This window comes from Lynx canadensis, chromosome D3, assembly GCF_007474595.2.
Source record: "Lynx canadensis isolate LIC74 chromosome D3, mLynCan4.pri.v2, whole genome shotgun sequence".
NCBI lineage: Eukaryota > Metazoa > Chordata > Mammalia > Carnivora > Felidae > Lynx > Lynx canadensis.
In genome coordinates, this window is record NC_044314.2 from 67370087 (window position 1) to 67383967 (window position 13881).

Here is a 13881-nt window from a genome sequence, read left to right on the forward strand (position 1 = left end):
ATGCCCCCATCCAGGCCACCACACCTGGCCTCACCTGACTATACCTGCACCGTTGTTCTCGGAGCCCATTGGGAGGGCTCAGCAGCTGGTATCCTACCGACTTTCCCTGGGAAGTGCCACCCCCACGCTACTGGGCAGGGCAGGGGCAAGCCTGGCTTGTGCTGTAGCCCTAGGTGGCATTGTGGACATCCCCTGCGGGGAGTCCACAGGGAGGGGACACTGTGTGAGTATGTGCTGGCAGCACTGGGCATGTTCTAAGGGCTCTGCCCGGCCCCACTCCCCATCGAGTTCCTCCTGTCTTTCCCTCTCCTTTCCTGTCCTTCCCTCCTTCCCTCCCTTCCTGCCTTCCTTCCAATGTATTGAGCAGTTACTAAGTGCCAGGTCCTGTAAATAAGCACTGTGAATCCAAAGGTGAGAAGAAAATGCAACTCCCACCCACCCCCCTCCCCATCTTGGAGATTCTTTTTTATCTCTGGAGGGACAAGCATCCAACAACTCCCACAAGTGATGAGAACCTCCAGCCGAGATCGGGGCTCAAGGAGAAAACTCTGGCCAGGACTCAGACTTGGGCTAGGACAGGCGCCCCCCTCCTCTGCCCCCCGGAGCTGACGTGCGGGACCTGGCTGGGCAGAGTGAACAGCATGGGCGAAGGCCCGTGGTGGGAAGGTGCATGGTGGGTTTGGGCGTCATTGTGGCCGTGGGGGTGGGGGTCGGGGGGACGGGTGAGGATAAGCAGATGTGGCGAGGAGAGCGGACTCTGGACCTTGGGGTTCAGAGCAGACTGAAATAAGACGGACAGTGCTCTTACGAAGAGAGCCTGGGGGCGCCTGGGTGGCTCAGTTGTTTAACTGTCCGGCTCTGGATTTTGGCCCAGGTCGTGATCTCATAGTTCGTAAGGTCGAGCCCCTCATCGGGCTCTGCGCTGACAGCACAGAGCCTGCTTGGGATTTTCTCTCTCCCTTTCTCTTTGCCCCTCCCCTGCTCGCGCTCTCTCAAAATAAATAAACTTAAAAAAAATTTTTTTTAAAAAGAGCCTGGACCGGGGCGGGCACAGTGTGGATGTGACAACTCCAGCTCATCCTTGACCTGCCGCACCCCCCCCCCCGCCCTCCTTCTCCCCTTCCTGGGCCTGTGACCCCACGACAGAGGCTGCTGGAGATGGACTGTAGTGACAGGCACAGGCCAGGGAGTCGTGAACCCTGGAGGCCAGGCCTGGCGGGCATTCCTCCCCGTCTCCGGCCCTTGGTTTTCTCATCTGTGAAATGATCACAGAGGACCCCAACAAGCTCTTGTGTCAGACCAGGGCCAGGAAATGCAGCACGGGCTGTGGGGAGCACCGGCTTGGGCGCCAAGCAAACCCAGGTTCAAATGCCAGCTCCCCACCACGTAACTCCGTGACCTCGGGCATGGCAGGTCGCCTCTCTGGGCCTCAGTCTCCTCCCCTGTAAAACGGATCCATGACATTCCTACCACATAGGGTTGTCTGGGAACACAGATGGCAGAATGGAAGAGTACATCGCCAGCCCTCAGCCCTCAGGAGTGTTCGCCCTCGACATTGATGTTGCTCTGATTTCTCGGTTGTGTAAGGCTGACCTGAGCGCGAGAGAGGAAGGCGCTGCAGGCCCTCAGGGGCAGAGACGGAGCAGGTGTCACCAGCCAGCCGCCCTGCGCAGCTGACAGTGTAGAGTTGCAGACGGGGGAGGGGTTGCACATCTTGAATTGCTCCGAACTGCCCTGTCAGCTGAGCCGCCGAGCGCCGTCCTGACTCAGGGTTCTTTTCCTAGGTGGACGTGTCAGACACCCCAGAATACACGCAGGCGTGGTAGTTTCTCTTCTCCCCGCCTCCTCCCTAACGCCGTTGCTTTTTTGGTTAAGTTCACACGTACCTGCTGCAAAGAAAAGTTATCTTTGGAAACACCTTCCTCCAACAAATATTTATTCAACAACTACCATAGACCGGGTATCGTTCTAAGTGCTGGGGGTGGGGGCAGCACTGGATGGGACAGTCCCCATTTTCACGCAGCTGGCCGTCCAAAGCGCATCATAGGTCAGGGATCAGCCAGGTGCCTGTGGGGCCCAATCTCGCCAGCCACCTGTTTTGTAAGTAAAGTTTTATTGGAACACAGCCACACACGCTGACATGTTGCCTGTAGCCCAGTAGTTGGGACACAGACTGAATGGCCCCCAGGGCCCCAAAGACTGACTATCTGACCCTGCATAGAAAAAGTTTGCCCGGGGGCGCCTGGGTGGCGCAGTCGGTTAAGCGTCCGACTTCAGCCAGGTCACCATCTCGCGTCCGTGAGTTCGAGCCCCGCGTCAGGCTCTGGGCTGATGGCTCGAGCCTGGAGCCTGTTTCCGATTCTGTGTCTCCCTCTCTCACTGCCCCTCCCCCGTTCATGCTCTGTCTCTCTCTGTCCCCAAAAATAAATAAAAAACGTTGAAAAAAAAATTTTTAAAAAAAAATAAAAAAAAGAAAAAGTTTGCCCGGTTCTGATACGGATTAACACATAAAGATTTCCGATTTGTTCTTCACTCACGGTGCGTGTGCAATACGATCGTATTGGAGGCGGGATTGAATGGGTTTTATTTCATTTTATTAATTTGATCGTCTGTACTGGGATATAAAACTACAAGTTTGGATATTAAATAAAATCATCATGAGTAATAAACACCCTGTTTAATCACTCCTGTCTGTTACTCCCCACAGACAGTTCCACTGTTAGTGGTTTGCCGTGGGACCTTCCTCGTATGTTTATGTGTTTGTTTTTATGAAACCGGTGTCATAAGACACATACACACGTGCCATTGTGTTACCTTTTTTTTTTTTTTTAATGTTTGCAAGTATAAGACAGGTATCTTTCTCTGACAGTAAACATTTCTTTCTGAGCATCATTTTCCCTGGCTGTCTTTATTCCATTGTGTGGATACACCAGATTGCATTCCACTGATCCCCATCTTACTGGACATCTAGGTCATTTCCAAGATTTTGCAGTGGTGTCTCCAGTATTTTGCAACGATATTTCCAATACTTTGCAATATTTGCTCTCCTGCAGGGAGCCTTCATGTTCATAGATCTTGGCAAGTGTGTCTAATGATTTTCTTGAGATAAATTTCTGGAACCAGAATTGCTGACTCGAGGGATATACAGGTTTTTAAATTTCAGGATGTGTGTTATGGCATGTTTAAACACGGCCCTTAAAGGCGTGTGTTAGCCTGGCCTCGCCAGCGTGGCTATTATGAAGTTATCCATTATGGGCTCTGGGCTAAGACAGTCATCTTTGCTTATAAGACAAGGGCCCAGGGTCTTCATGCACCTGAGGCTTGGGGCTTGGTGAGCTCCTAGTCTGAGCAAGTGTTTTGGTTTTTTTGTTTGTTTGTTTTCATGTTTATTTATTTTTGAGAGAGTGAGCAGGGAAGGGGCAGAGAGAGAGCGGGACGGAGGATCCAAAGCAGGCTCGTGCTGACAGGACGGAACCCGACGCGGGGCTCAAACTCACGAACCGTGAGATCGTGACCTGAACCAAAGTTTGACACTCAGCTGAGTCGGCCACCCAGGCGCCCCCAAGCAAGTGGTTTTTAAACCTGCCAAGTTCTTGAAATTTTTGAGAGCATTTTCACGCACGTTTCCCCATTTTTGCATACACTTCCTCATCGGAGCCTCTTGAAGCATCCTGGGAAATTGGGGGCAGGTGGATGTTGGGGGCTGGAAGGAGCATGGGATAGGAACCCTGCGTCCCAGAGGTGCCCGCACTGCCTCTCGCTCACTGTGAAAACTAAAAGCCAGACAGCAATTCCTGTCTCTGTGCCTCGGTTTCTCATCTGAGAAAGGTCAACCAAATTGACTCAAGAGTCATTCTCACTTTAAATAAGATTTGGTCATCCTCATGTGACAAATGACGACTGAAATGCGGCTCTGGGCATCGGGTGGCTGTCCATCGGGGACGCACGTCAGAAAAGACTGGCACGTGTTCCAGACGGGGGACTCACTGGGACACACGTGTGTCATTCATTAGTTAATCATCTGTATTGTCGGCATCTACTTGCCTGTGGACGTTGAGGGTTTTTGTAGCAGCCTGGTGAGGCAGGCCTGAATTGGAAGAATATCCTGCCTTAAAGCTAATTAAAAGTCTGACTTTGGGAAAGTTTTTATTAGAGTTTTGGGGCCTTTTGGTGGTTGATCTCGAGGCCTCGCAACCCGGGGAGCAAAACTCAGGCCTCACTTGATTTGAGTGAGGGTCTGCCAGAGGGAGGAGCCATGAATAATTTGCAGTGCATGCAAGGTTCCCAGGATACTCATTGGAGAAAGTGCTGATAAACAGCTCGCTTTCTTAAGCCTCATGTACAAGATGAATCCCCCTAGATAATCCTACCCCCTGAATTACTCCAAACTTGGGGGTCTGTGTTGAAGAGTAGTGACTGTGATGGCATTCCGCCAAATATGTAACGTTTGCTCTTTGGTCCAGACAGCGAGGCACAGAGAGGTTAAGTAGCGTGCCCAAGATCACACAGCTACTGTGTAATGAATCCAGACATTCTGGCTCCAGAAGCAGGACACGTCCAAGGGAGACTGAAAAGAGGTCAATTCTAATTATTACACTGTGGGAAGTTCTACAGCAGTGCCGTCCACTAGAACTTTCTGCAGTGATGGAAATGTTCTGTATCCGTGCTGGTCAACATGGTAGCCACATGTGGCTATGGAGCCCTTGAAATGTGGCTGGTGCCACCGAGGAACTGAATCCTTTGTATTTTTTAATTTTAACAAATTTACGTTAAATTTAAATAGCCACATGTGGCTAGCAGCTATGTATTGCCCAGCACAGATATAGAGACTTGAGATCTAGGGCATGGTGAGAGCCGTGGGCTCCTGAGCCAGCCTTGGTAGGGGTGAGTTCAGGGAAGGCTTCCCGGAGGAAGAGCCCTCAAAGTTGAAATCTGAAGGTTAGCTGGGAGGCGGTGGCTGCTCCAGTGGGTCTGGGGGTGAGAGAGAGTGTAGCCGGGGGCACATGAGGGGGGAGCAGCCGTGGGAGGGCCCAGGATGGGCAGGAGATGGTGGGGAAGGAGCCCAAGTAATGATGATCCCACAAGCCACTTTGAGGAGTTTGAACTTGAGGCTGACGGATGTGGGCGATGAAAGGGCTTTGGCAGGGACCTTGCGGGCCCAGATTATGGTTTTGTAAGTATAATGGGAGGAGCGAGAGGTGAGGGAGGCAGGGAGACCCTGGAGCTGGCCAAGGCTGGACAGAATGTTCTGGAAGGAGACTTTGAAGGACCGGGTGTTGATTTGATGGTGGGAGTGAGGGAGAGAGGAGTCAGGGGTGCTGCCCTGGGGAATCTCGAGTCTGGCATTAGGCGGTGCAGGGAGAAAGCGTGTATTCCTGCCTGTGGTGATTCCACATCCCTGAGTGTAAATCCTAAATCCCTTCAGGGGGGCCCACAGACCGGGATGGATGGAGACCTACGTGTCGTTGCTGAACGCCATTGACATCCAGCCCCCGTCTCCTGCCCTGATTCCACCCTCGGCATCCTACCCACCCGGCCGTTCTGATTTCCAAAGGCCCCACCTCCACCTCCCTTCTCCATCCCTGAGCAAGGAAAGACCTCCGTCCTTCCGGGGGAGGGACGTGAAAATGGTTCTGAACACCTGCAGCTCCTGTCCCCTCAGCTTGGTGATTTCCGGAGATTATGTCCTTGAAGCCACAAAACAACCCCCGTTTTTCTAATGGGGAAACTGAGGCTTGAAAGGGTGGAGTCACGTGGCCAGGCCACACAGCTGAGACAGAGCGGAGACAGCAGCACCCCCCTTCTGCCTGAGCTGTGACACAGAGGCGTCACCCCTCTGCCTCCCACCACGCTTGGCACACGCCACCCCGTATCCAGCGTGCAGCTGTCTGAAAGTGCTCAGGACAGCGACGCCGAGGCCACCGGCAGCAACCCCCTAAGGCCCCAGCCTCTGGCTTCTGCATCTGACCCGTGTAGGGGATTAAGTTAGGGAATGCCTGATTCTGTGACATCTTTGAAAAACAGTGAGCAGCTGGGGATGTGCTCAGATGGCGACTTCCATTCCTGGGCCCCAGGGAGAATTGTGTTCAGGGTCCAGGGCATCTGAGAATGTCAGGTGATCTCTCAAGGCAAACACGTCCCCAGTTTCCCCGAGCGGGTACTGACTTCATCCCTAAAGCGTGCGGACAGCCACCCCCACATGCTGCCCATGGGCCTGGAGATTGGGCAGACTGTCCCAAGACTGGCTCGCTCATCAGAAGCCAAAGCCTTAAAAATATGCCACCCCTTGACCTGGTGATTCTATACTTAGGAATCTCTTCCGTGGGAATAATCACAGACATGTGTCACTGTAGCCTCGAGGATGTTCGTCATGTTGTTGATTATAACAGGGAGAAATGTTCAGCAACCTAAATGCCCAACACTTGGGGATTGGTTAAATGAACGAACGGTGCTGAGTGCATCCAGTGGGATCTTCAGCCATTAAAGATGAGGTGTGGATGGGCGCCTGGGTGGCTCAGGTGGTTAAGCGTCCGACTCTTGAATTTGCCTCCATCATGGTCTTGCAGTTCGCGGGATTGAGCCCCCCCCCCACACCCGTCGGGCTCTGTGCTGACAGTGCAGAGCCTGCTTGGGATTTTCTCTCTCTCTTTCTGCCCCTCCCATACACGCACACACACTCTCTCTCTCTCAATAAACAAATAAACGTAAAAAGAAAAAAGATAAGGATGTCGATGAATTGGCCCAGGGAAAGTTCTGGATGGGACTATGCCAGAATGTTGTCAGTGGATGAGGGGTGTTACTCTTTGCGCTTTTCTATCATTTCTAAACGTTTTACAACAAACACGTGTTATTTTGTTACCTCGTCAAAGAAAAGCGTTCTGCAGGCAGTGGTGTTGGGGGTGTTCGGACATTAGCTGTTGTTAGGGTCTTCGAGTGTGGCCGTCTGTGAGGTGACAGAGGGCTTTCTTCTGAATGCCCGTTCTTGCATATATCCCCGCACAGCATCCCCTTGAGCATTGTGGGGCACACAAGTGTCCCCAAAAGCTGAGAGGAAGAGAATGGGGAAGGGGGTAGGCATAGGAGCTGTCACATGGGTCCCGTCCTTGGCATCCGTGCCCTTAGCTTGGCGACCGTGTCCTCACTGGACCCTTGTAGCTTCTCTGGGCCCCAAGTGAAAACCCTGAGGTCATACAGCTAATAAGCATTTCCCCGGGCCTGTGTTCGTTCTCCTGGACCCTATAAGCTTGTTCAGCCAAGGACGGTTCCGCAGAAGCCGCGGAAAAGCGTAGCGTGTCAACTAAGATGATGGAGCATCTTGACCTTGAAGAGCGCATCGGCTGGGTCACAGAACCTCAGGGGTTGTGTCTGCTGTGCTGCGATCCCCCACCCCCGGTTCCCTGGTGCCTGGCACATAGTAGGCGCTCAGTAAATACCTCTTGAGGAAATACCTTCTATGTCAAACTTTATCTGGTACCACAGTGAGTCAAGCATGGGCAGGAGGAGAGATCGCCGTGGGTTGCAATGGCTTTGGCTGAGGAGGATGGGAGGAAGGAGGAGGGGCGCAAGCAAAACCACAGAGGCTGGGATGTGGGAGGCTTGTGTGGGACTCAGTGGGGAGGTCCGGGAGGGTGGGAGGAAGGGTTTGTTTGGGGTAGGAGATGGCACACTGGAGAGGAAATTTGGGGCTCCATTACAAGGCGTGTTGGGATTTCAGCTGGAGGGCACTAGGGAGCCACTGAAGGTTGTTGAGCAGGGAAGGGGCTTTTAACTTGCCAAAGTGAATAAGGTGGGGGAAGCCAGCAGTTCAGTCACTTAGTGGAGGTCTACGGACTGCCCACCATGTGCCAGCACTCCTTCCAAGCGCCCCGGCCGGGGGCAGAGCTAGCAACTGAGTAGGTAGTGAATACCCAGCGATCCAGGCTGCCTGGGATGCAGTGGTTATCCGTTTGGATGTGGGGTCCCAGCCTCCTGCCCGGGTTTGGGTTCCACTTCACCGTGCACAGGCTGTTTGATTTGGGACCTGTCACTCGAACGGCCTGAGCCTCAGTGTTCCCATCTGCAAAACAGGGATTGTGATAAAGATTACCATGGGATTGCTGTTCAGCGAGACAAAGTGCACACAGCTTGATTGCCGCTGGGCACAGTTAAATGCTCCACGAATGCCATATTGGATGATGCAGATGGGAAGCCGGTGGCGGTGGGAACCTGGGGCGGGGGACGGGTGAGGGAGCATCCCTACCAGGTGGACAAGTCCTGGGAGACTGGAGATGGAGAGAAGATCATCCCGCCTGCAATGCCAGGCGGAGAGGGGCCCTGAGGACGGGCAGCGTGCTGGGGAGGGTGACACCTTCATCTCAGCACCGACTGAGATGCTTGCTTGCCTTCAGCACCGACGCTCCTGCATCCTGTGATGCCTTGGGCACATTGGCGCAGTTGGTCGCCCTAATGCCCACCCCAGACATTTGGACCCGTCGCTGAGCACAGTCGGGAGCTGGGGCGGGTTTGAGTCAGGGGCAATGCCATGTGATCTGTGTCAGCTGGGGACCAGGTTCTGAGCATTTTCCCCTGATAGAAATCTCCCCTCTGGCTTGTCCCCACAGGACCAACTGAAGCAGTGTTTCTCCAGGCGGCCCCCCGAAGCCAAGGACACCGACACCCTCGTGCAGGAAGCCGACAGCCAGTATGGGACGTGGACAGACCAGCGCCAGAGCGGGGAGAGGTAGGGCGTCCCAGGGCTTCTGACTGCGAGGTGGGGCCCCTGGTTGGCAGTGTGGCCCACCTGCCCCCTCATTTCTATATAACTAGAACCTGTTTTGTGCGTAAGTATGAGAGTAATCCATTCTTGTTGTAAAAAAGAAAATGCAGAAAGTACAAATTATTTTATTTCATTTGTTTTTTAAAATTTTTATTTTTGAGAAAGAGAGAGAGTGTGAGCAGGAGAGGGGCAGAGACAGAGGGAGACATAGGATCCCAAGCAGGCTCCAGGCTCTGAGCTGTCAGCTGAGAGCCCGACGCGGGGCTCGAACTCACGGTGAGATCATGACCTGAGCCGAAGTCGGACGCTCAACCGACTGAGCCACCCAGGCGCCCCAGAACATACAAATCATCTTAAAATAATATATGAAATGTCCAGATTAGGTTAGTCCATAGAGATGGAAAGTAGGTTAGTTGCCAGGGGCTGGGGGTAGGTAGGTAGGTAGGGGCTGACATTAACAAGTAGCAGGCTTCCTTTTGGGGGAACGAAGAAGTTCTCGAATTACATCGTGGTGATGGTTGCACAGTGTGCTAAATGTCACTGTTGGAAAATTTTATGTTATGTGTGTTTTACCACAGTGAAAGAAATTACAAAGAAAATGAAAAACACCTATCATCCCAGCACACAGATCATTAATGAGGGCATCAGTGTTTTTTGTTAGATGTCTGTCTAGACTTTTTTCACCATATCTGGGTATGTTTACAAATCTAGGAATGTACTATACACGTTGCCTTATTAGCTATGTCTGCATTTAATATCGCCCCAGTTAAACTTTTTTTTAGTTTATTTTTTGAGAGAGAGAGAGAGAGAGAGAGAGAGCAGGGGAGGGGCAGAGAGAGAGGAAGAGAGAATCCCAAGCAGTGCAGAGCCTGATGCAGGGCTCAAACTCATGAACCATGAGATCATGAGCTGAGCCGAAATCAAGAGTCAGGACGCTTACCTGACTGAGCCACCCATGCACCCCCTTTTTATACAAAAAATTTTTTTAGTATGTTTATTTTTTGAGAGAGAGAATATCGCCCCAGTTAATGGCTTGGAGGGCCCTCAGAGGTCTGCCTGGTTTTGACTGTGGCAGAAGGCTTCAGGTTATCAAAAACAGCCTGGATACAAGAGGCAGGCACCTCTGAGTTCTAGCTCTACCCTCGCTGGCTGTGGGACTCTGGCTAAATTAGCTACGTTTTCCCGGTTTTCCGGTCCTCCTCCTCTGTGGGAAGGGAATGACGCTTATAAAAACAGCCAGGGTTTATTGAGCCAAGCACTGTTGTAAGCACGTGAAGGTGTTAACATCTAATCCTGTCGCCCTGTCTTGCGGAGGCCAAGGCTGAGGCAACCCATCACAGGGGGTGGCTGGGAGGGGAATCTGTACGGCCATCAGCAGATTTCCTGGCACATAGTAGGAGTACCTGTTCACTGCACCTGTTTGTGGTTTTAAAGATACGATATTTCTTCTCTGCCTTGGGTGGGACATCTGGGGTGGACGAGGCCGTGTTCTCAGCTCATGTCTTCCCTAGCTGGGGGGGGGGGGGGGCCCAGGATCACGTGGTCATGTGACCACAGTGAGGGCCGCGTGGTCTTTTAAAGTCAGAGAGAACTGGGTTGACTGCGGCATGGCCCCTTGCCAGCTGTGTCACGACTCAGTTTTCTCGCCCTGTGGGTGGCATGCCCGGGGCTGGGGTGGACTGAGCCCCAGGTCTCCCACCTGCTTCCCCCGCCTTCTCAGCTGGGAGGTGGTCACAACCCTCTACTGGGTAACGTCCCACAGCCCTCGATATAAAAGTTGAGTGGAGGTGGATGGAAATAAAAATGGGTATATGGCGGCGGGGTAGGGGGGGGGTCGCCTGGTGGCTCAGTCGGTTAAGCAGCCAACTTCAGCTCAGGTCGTGATCTCACGGTTTGTGAGTTTGAGCCCCGCGTCGGGCTCTGTGCTGACAGCTCAGAACCTGCTTGGGATTCTCTCTCCCTCTCTCTGTGCCCCTCCCCCATGCTCTCTTTCTCACAAAATAAATAAATAAACATTAAAAAAAAAGAATGGGTACGAAGACGAAAAAGGGAAGCAAAGGTTTCTTAAAGCTCCTGTGAAAGCCTTTTCTCCCCTAACCCTTGAAATGTGTTTTGTTAATGAGCCTACTTACCTGTCACTAGACTTAACTTAAATTTCCTGCAAGAACCCTCGGGACGCAGAAGGCTGCGTCTCCGTCTTGCGTCTCTCACGCTCCCTGGGCCTCTGTTACCCCCAGAACCTAAGGCCAGGTGAGTCCCGGCCTGGGGGACCTGGGATCTCTCCTGTGGGTGGACGCCCCCTTCTGTTCCCCAGAGGCACTGCAGCGCCCTCTCCCTGGCCGGACCAGCAGCCGCTGTGCCCCCAGCCCTGGGCAATGGCGCCATCTGCTGCCTCCTTGGTGGTATTTCCCTCATGGTTCGGGGACTTGCTTCAGTCCCACCCATACCCCGACATCCTGCCCCTTCCGAGGAGTAACATCATCCCAGGGCTGACAGAGCATGGCTGTGCCCCCCGGGGTGAACCACCAGTACACCTGGGTCGGAGGTTCTGCTCAGGGGTGTAGCTCGGGCAGCTTCTAGGGCTGCAGACCCCTTCTAACAGCGATGGTGTCTGGGTGCCTGACTGCCCTTCCTCCCGGATAGCTCTCCCATGCTCTTGACTTTGGTCTTTTTAATGGGAGGGGGGAGACTTTTTAATTTAATGGCTTAATTTTTTTGGCTTAAGTGATTTATAAATTCCTATCTTATGTGGTCCCAGTTATCCAAGCCATACTTAAATACATTACCACGGGCAGACGTTCCGGAAGTCGGAGAAGGGTCAAGGGCATGGATTCCAGAGTCCATTCTGGCCCTTTGGGCAAGCTACTTCACATCTCTGTGCCTCGGTTTCCTCATCTTTAGTGGGATCAATATTTAATTTCCTGAGGCGAATCCCACCTGATGGCCTTGTGGTGGCTTCAAGATCAGAGGGTGACCCTCACAGGATTGGGAAGAGGATTCAGGGACTCAGTTTTTAGCATAGTGCCTGGCACAGAGTAAGTGCTCAGTAAATCTTGATCGCATGCATGCCTGAGTGAATAAACAAATGAATAGAGCCACATGGAAGATTCCCCCACCTCCCACTCTTCCTCAAGTGACTGCTGGCGATTTTTTTTTTTTATTGACATCAGTGCTTGTCCAACAGAAATACAGCTCGAGCCGCAAAGGTGAGGTGTGGGTAATTTAAGATATTCTTGTAGCCACGTCAAAACAGTAAAAAAGAAACCAGGTGGAAATTAATCTTGACAACTCAACTTAAATAACACTGTTTTATTGAATCCAGATCTGAGATGTTATCATTTCAACGTGTAATCAGTATTTTACATTCTCTCTCTCTCTCTCTCTCTCTCTCTAATCCAAAGTGTTGGGAATCCCGCGTGTACTTTATACTCTGGGCTCACATGTGCCACATGGGGATGGCCCAGTAGCCGCGTGTGACCAGTGGCTCCCTCACTCCTGCCCAGTACAGGGTCGGAGGGTCTTGAGCGGGGCAAGACTGACCCCTTCCATTGCACACCTGTGGAATGTTCTGGAGGCATCATGGGCAGCACCTGGCTGTGCCCAGAAAGGTTATCCCACAGGGATGTCCTGGGTCTTGTTTCCTGACATAAAAAACACACCCCAAACCTGCTTTCTGCCGCTTCCTTTGCTCGCACTTCAGTTCTCTGAAACCACCTGCACAATCATATCTCCCTTCCCTCCTTTCTCGTAGTCTGGCTCCTGAGTCCCCGTCCCCAGACAGCAGTGCCGTGTCGGTGCGGAAACAGTTGCCCGGCAGCCGCCTGTCCTCCCTGTCCTCCCAGACGGAGGCCACCTCGGCCGGGGACCAGCACAGCGGCTCCAGGGACCAGCGGAGCACCAGCGTGGACCAATCCAGCACTGACCTGGAATCCACCGATGGGACGGAGGGGCTGCCCCCGCCGGACGCTTGCCCTGCGAAGAGCGTGGACGACTTCTCCTTCATTGATGTGAGTCAGGAAGTGGGAACGGGCATCAGGAAGAGTCGTTCCTTCTGAAAGGGCTGCTCCACCATCTCCCAGCCAGTTGCCCCTCCCGGGGGTAGAATCTGTGTGCCCGCGCCCCACCCCCCCCCCGTGGCAGGTGCAGAGGGCACAGTCTTTGAGATGGGACCGATGTCTGCCTGTAGCTGGGACCTACCGTATGCCCGCAAATGTCTTCACCTCTCGGAGCCTTGGCTTCCTCATCCGCTGATAACCAGCACGATGGGCTCCATGACCTCAAATGTGATCGCGTGTGTTCACGTTAAAACCGATCGTAGCCCGTACCTGCTAGGCCAGCGGGACATCTGAGGGGGGGTCTGCCTGAGTTCGCCATTCCCGGCATGCCGAGTCTGGAGTTTGCTCAGACCCATCCTGCTGGGTGTCCACGCCGAGGTCTGGCTTGGTGCGATGTGTCTCTGGTCCCGGGGGATCCCAGTCTCTCTAGAAATGCATAATAGCAGTTCTGGGAAGCAGAGCCACCCCTCCCCACCCCCCCCGCCCCCGGCACAGACAGCCCTTATGTGGGTCCCCAGCCTCCTGGATGCCAGCCACCCAGGCCCAGAAGCATCCTGCTCCAGCCCCTTCCAGACCAGCGTCTGTCCTCTTCCCTCCCGCAGGAGCTGCCCCCCTGCAGGGGTCAGGGACATTTTCCTTTTCAAACTTTGAAGTCTTACTGTTGTCCTTCTCTGACATTAGGGCTATCCCCCGCCCACCCTCCTGTGAATGCATCATCTAAATGATGCAAAATGTAAGGGCAAGCCGCTGTCTTGGCCTATACTCTTAGGGATGGCGGCCCGGATTCTCCCCAGAGAAGGAACACTGCTGCTTGAGGAGAAAGGTCTCCCTCTGGGTCCTCAGAGGGAGCGCCCCCTCCTAAGTATGGTCCGGGTCTCTCGATGGCACCTCTGGGTAAGGAAGGGCAGAGACGGGAAAGACACAAGTTCAGTCTCCATTGGGCCACCCCCTATATAAACATGGACTAAGGTTTGAGTTAGGTGATATATATTCAGTTATTCATTCAACAAACACTTAACTGAGCTCAAGCTATGCGCCAAGCATTGCTGTAGCTTCCGTGCTCGCATGATG

At 53.1% G+C, this 13881-nt stretch overlaps 1 protein-coding gene across 1 annotated transcript in view; it reads left to right on the forward strand.

The window, feature by feature from the left end:
- Positions 1 to 13881, forward strand: part of KIAA1671 (KIAA1671 ortholog) — a 147884-nt gene that overhangs the window by 118163 nt on the left and 15840 nt on the right. The window contains exons 6-7 of the mRNA XM_030336348.1: positions 8601 to 8719; positions 12507 to 12762. Of these exons, the coding sequence (XP_030192208.1) occupies positions 8601 to 8719; positions 12507 to 12762 (375 nt within the window). The remainder of the gene's footprint in view (positions 1 to 8600; positions 8720 to 12506; positions 12763 to 13881) is intronic.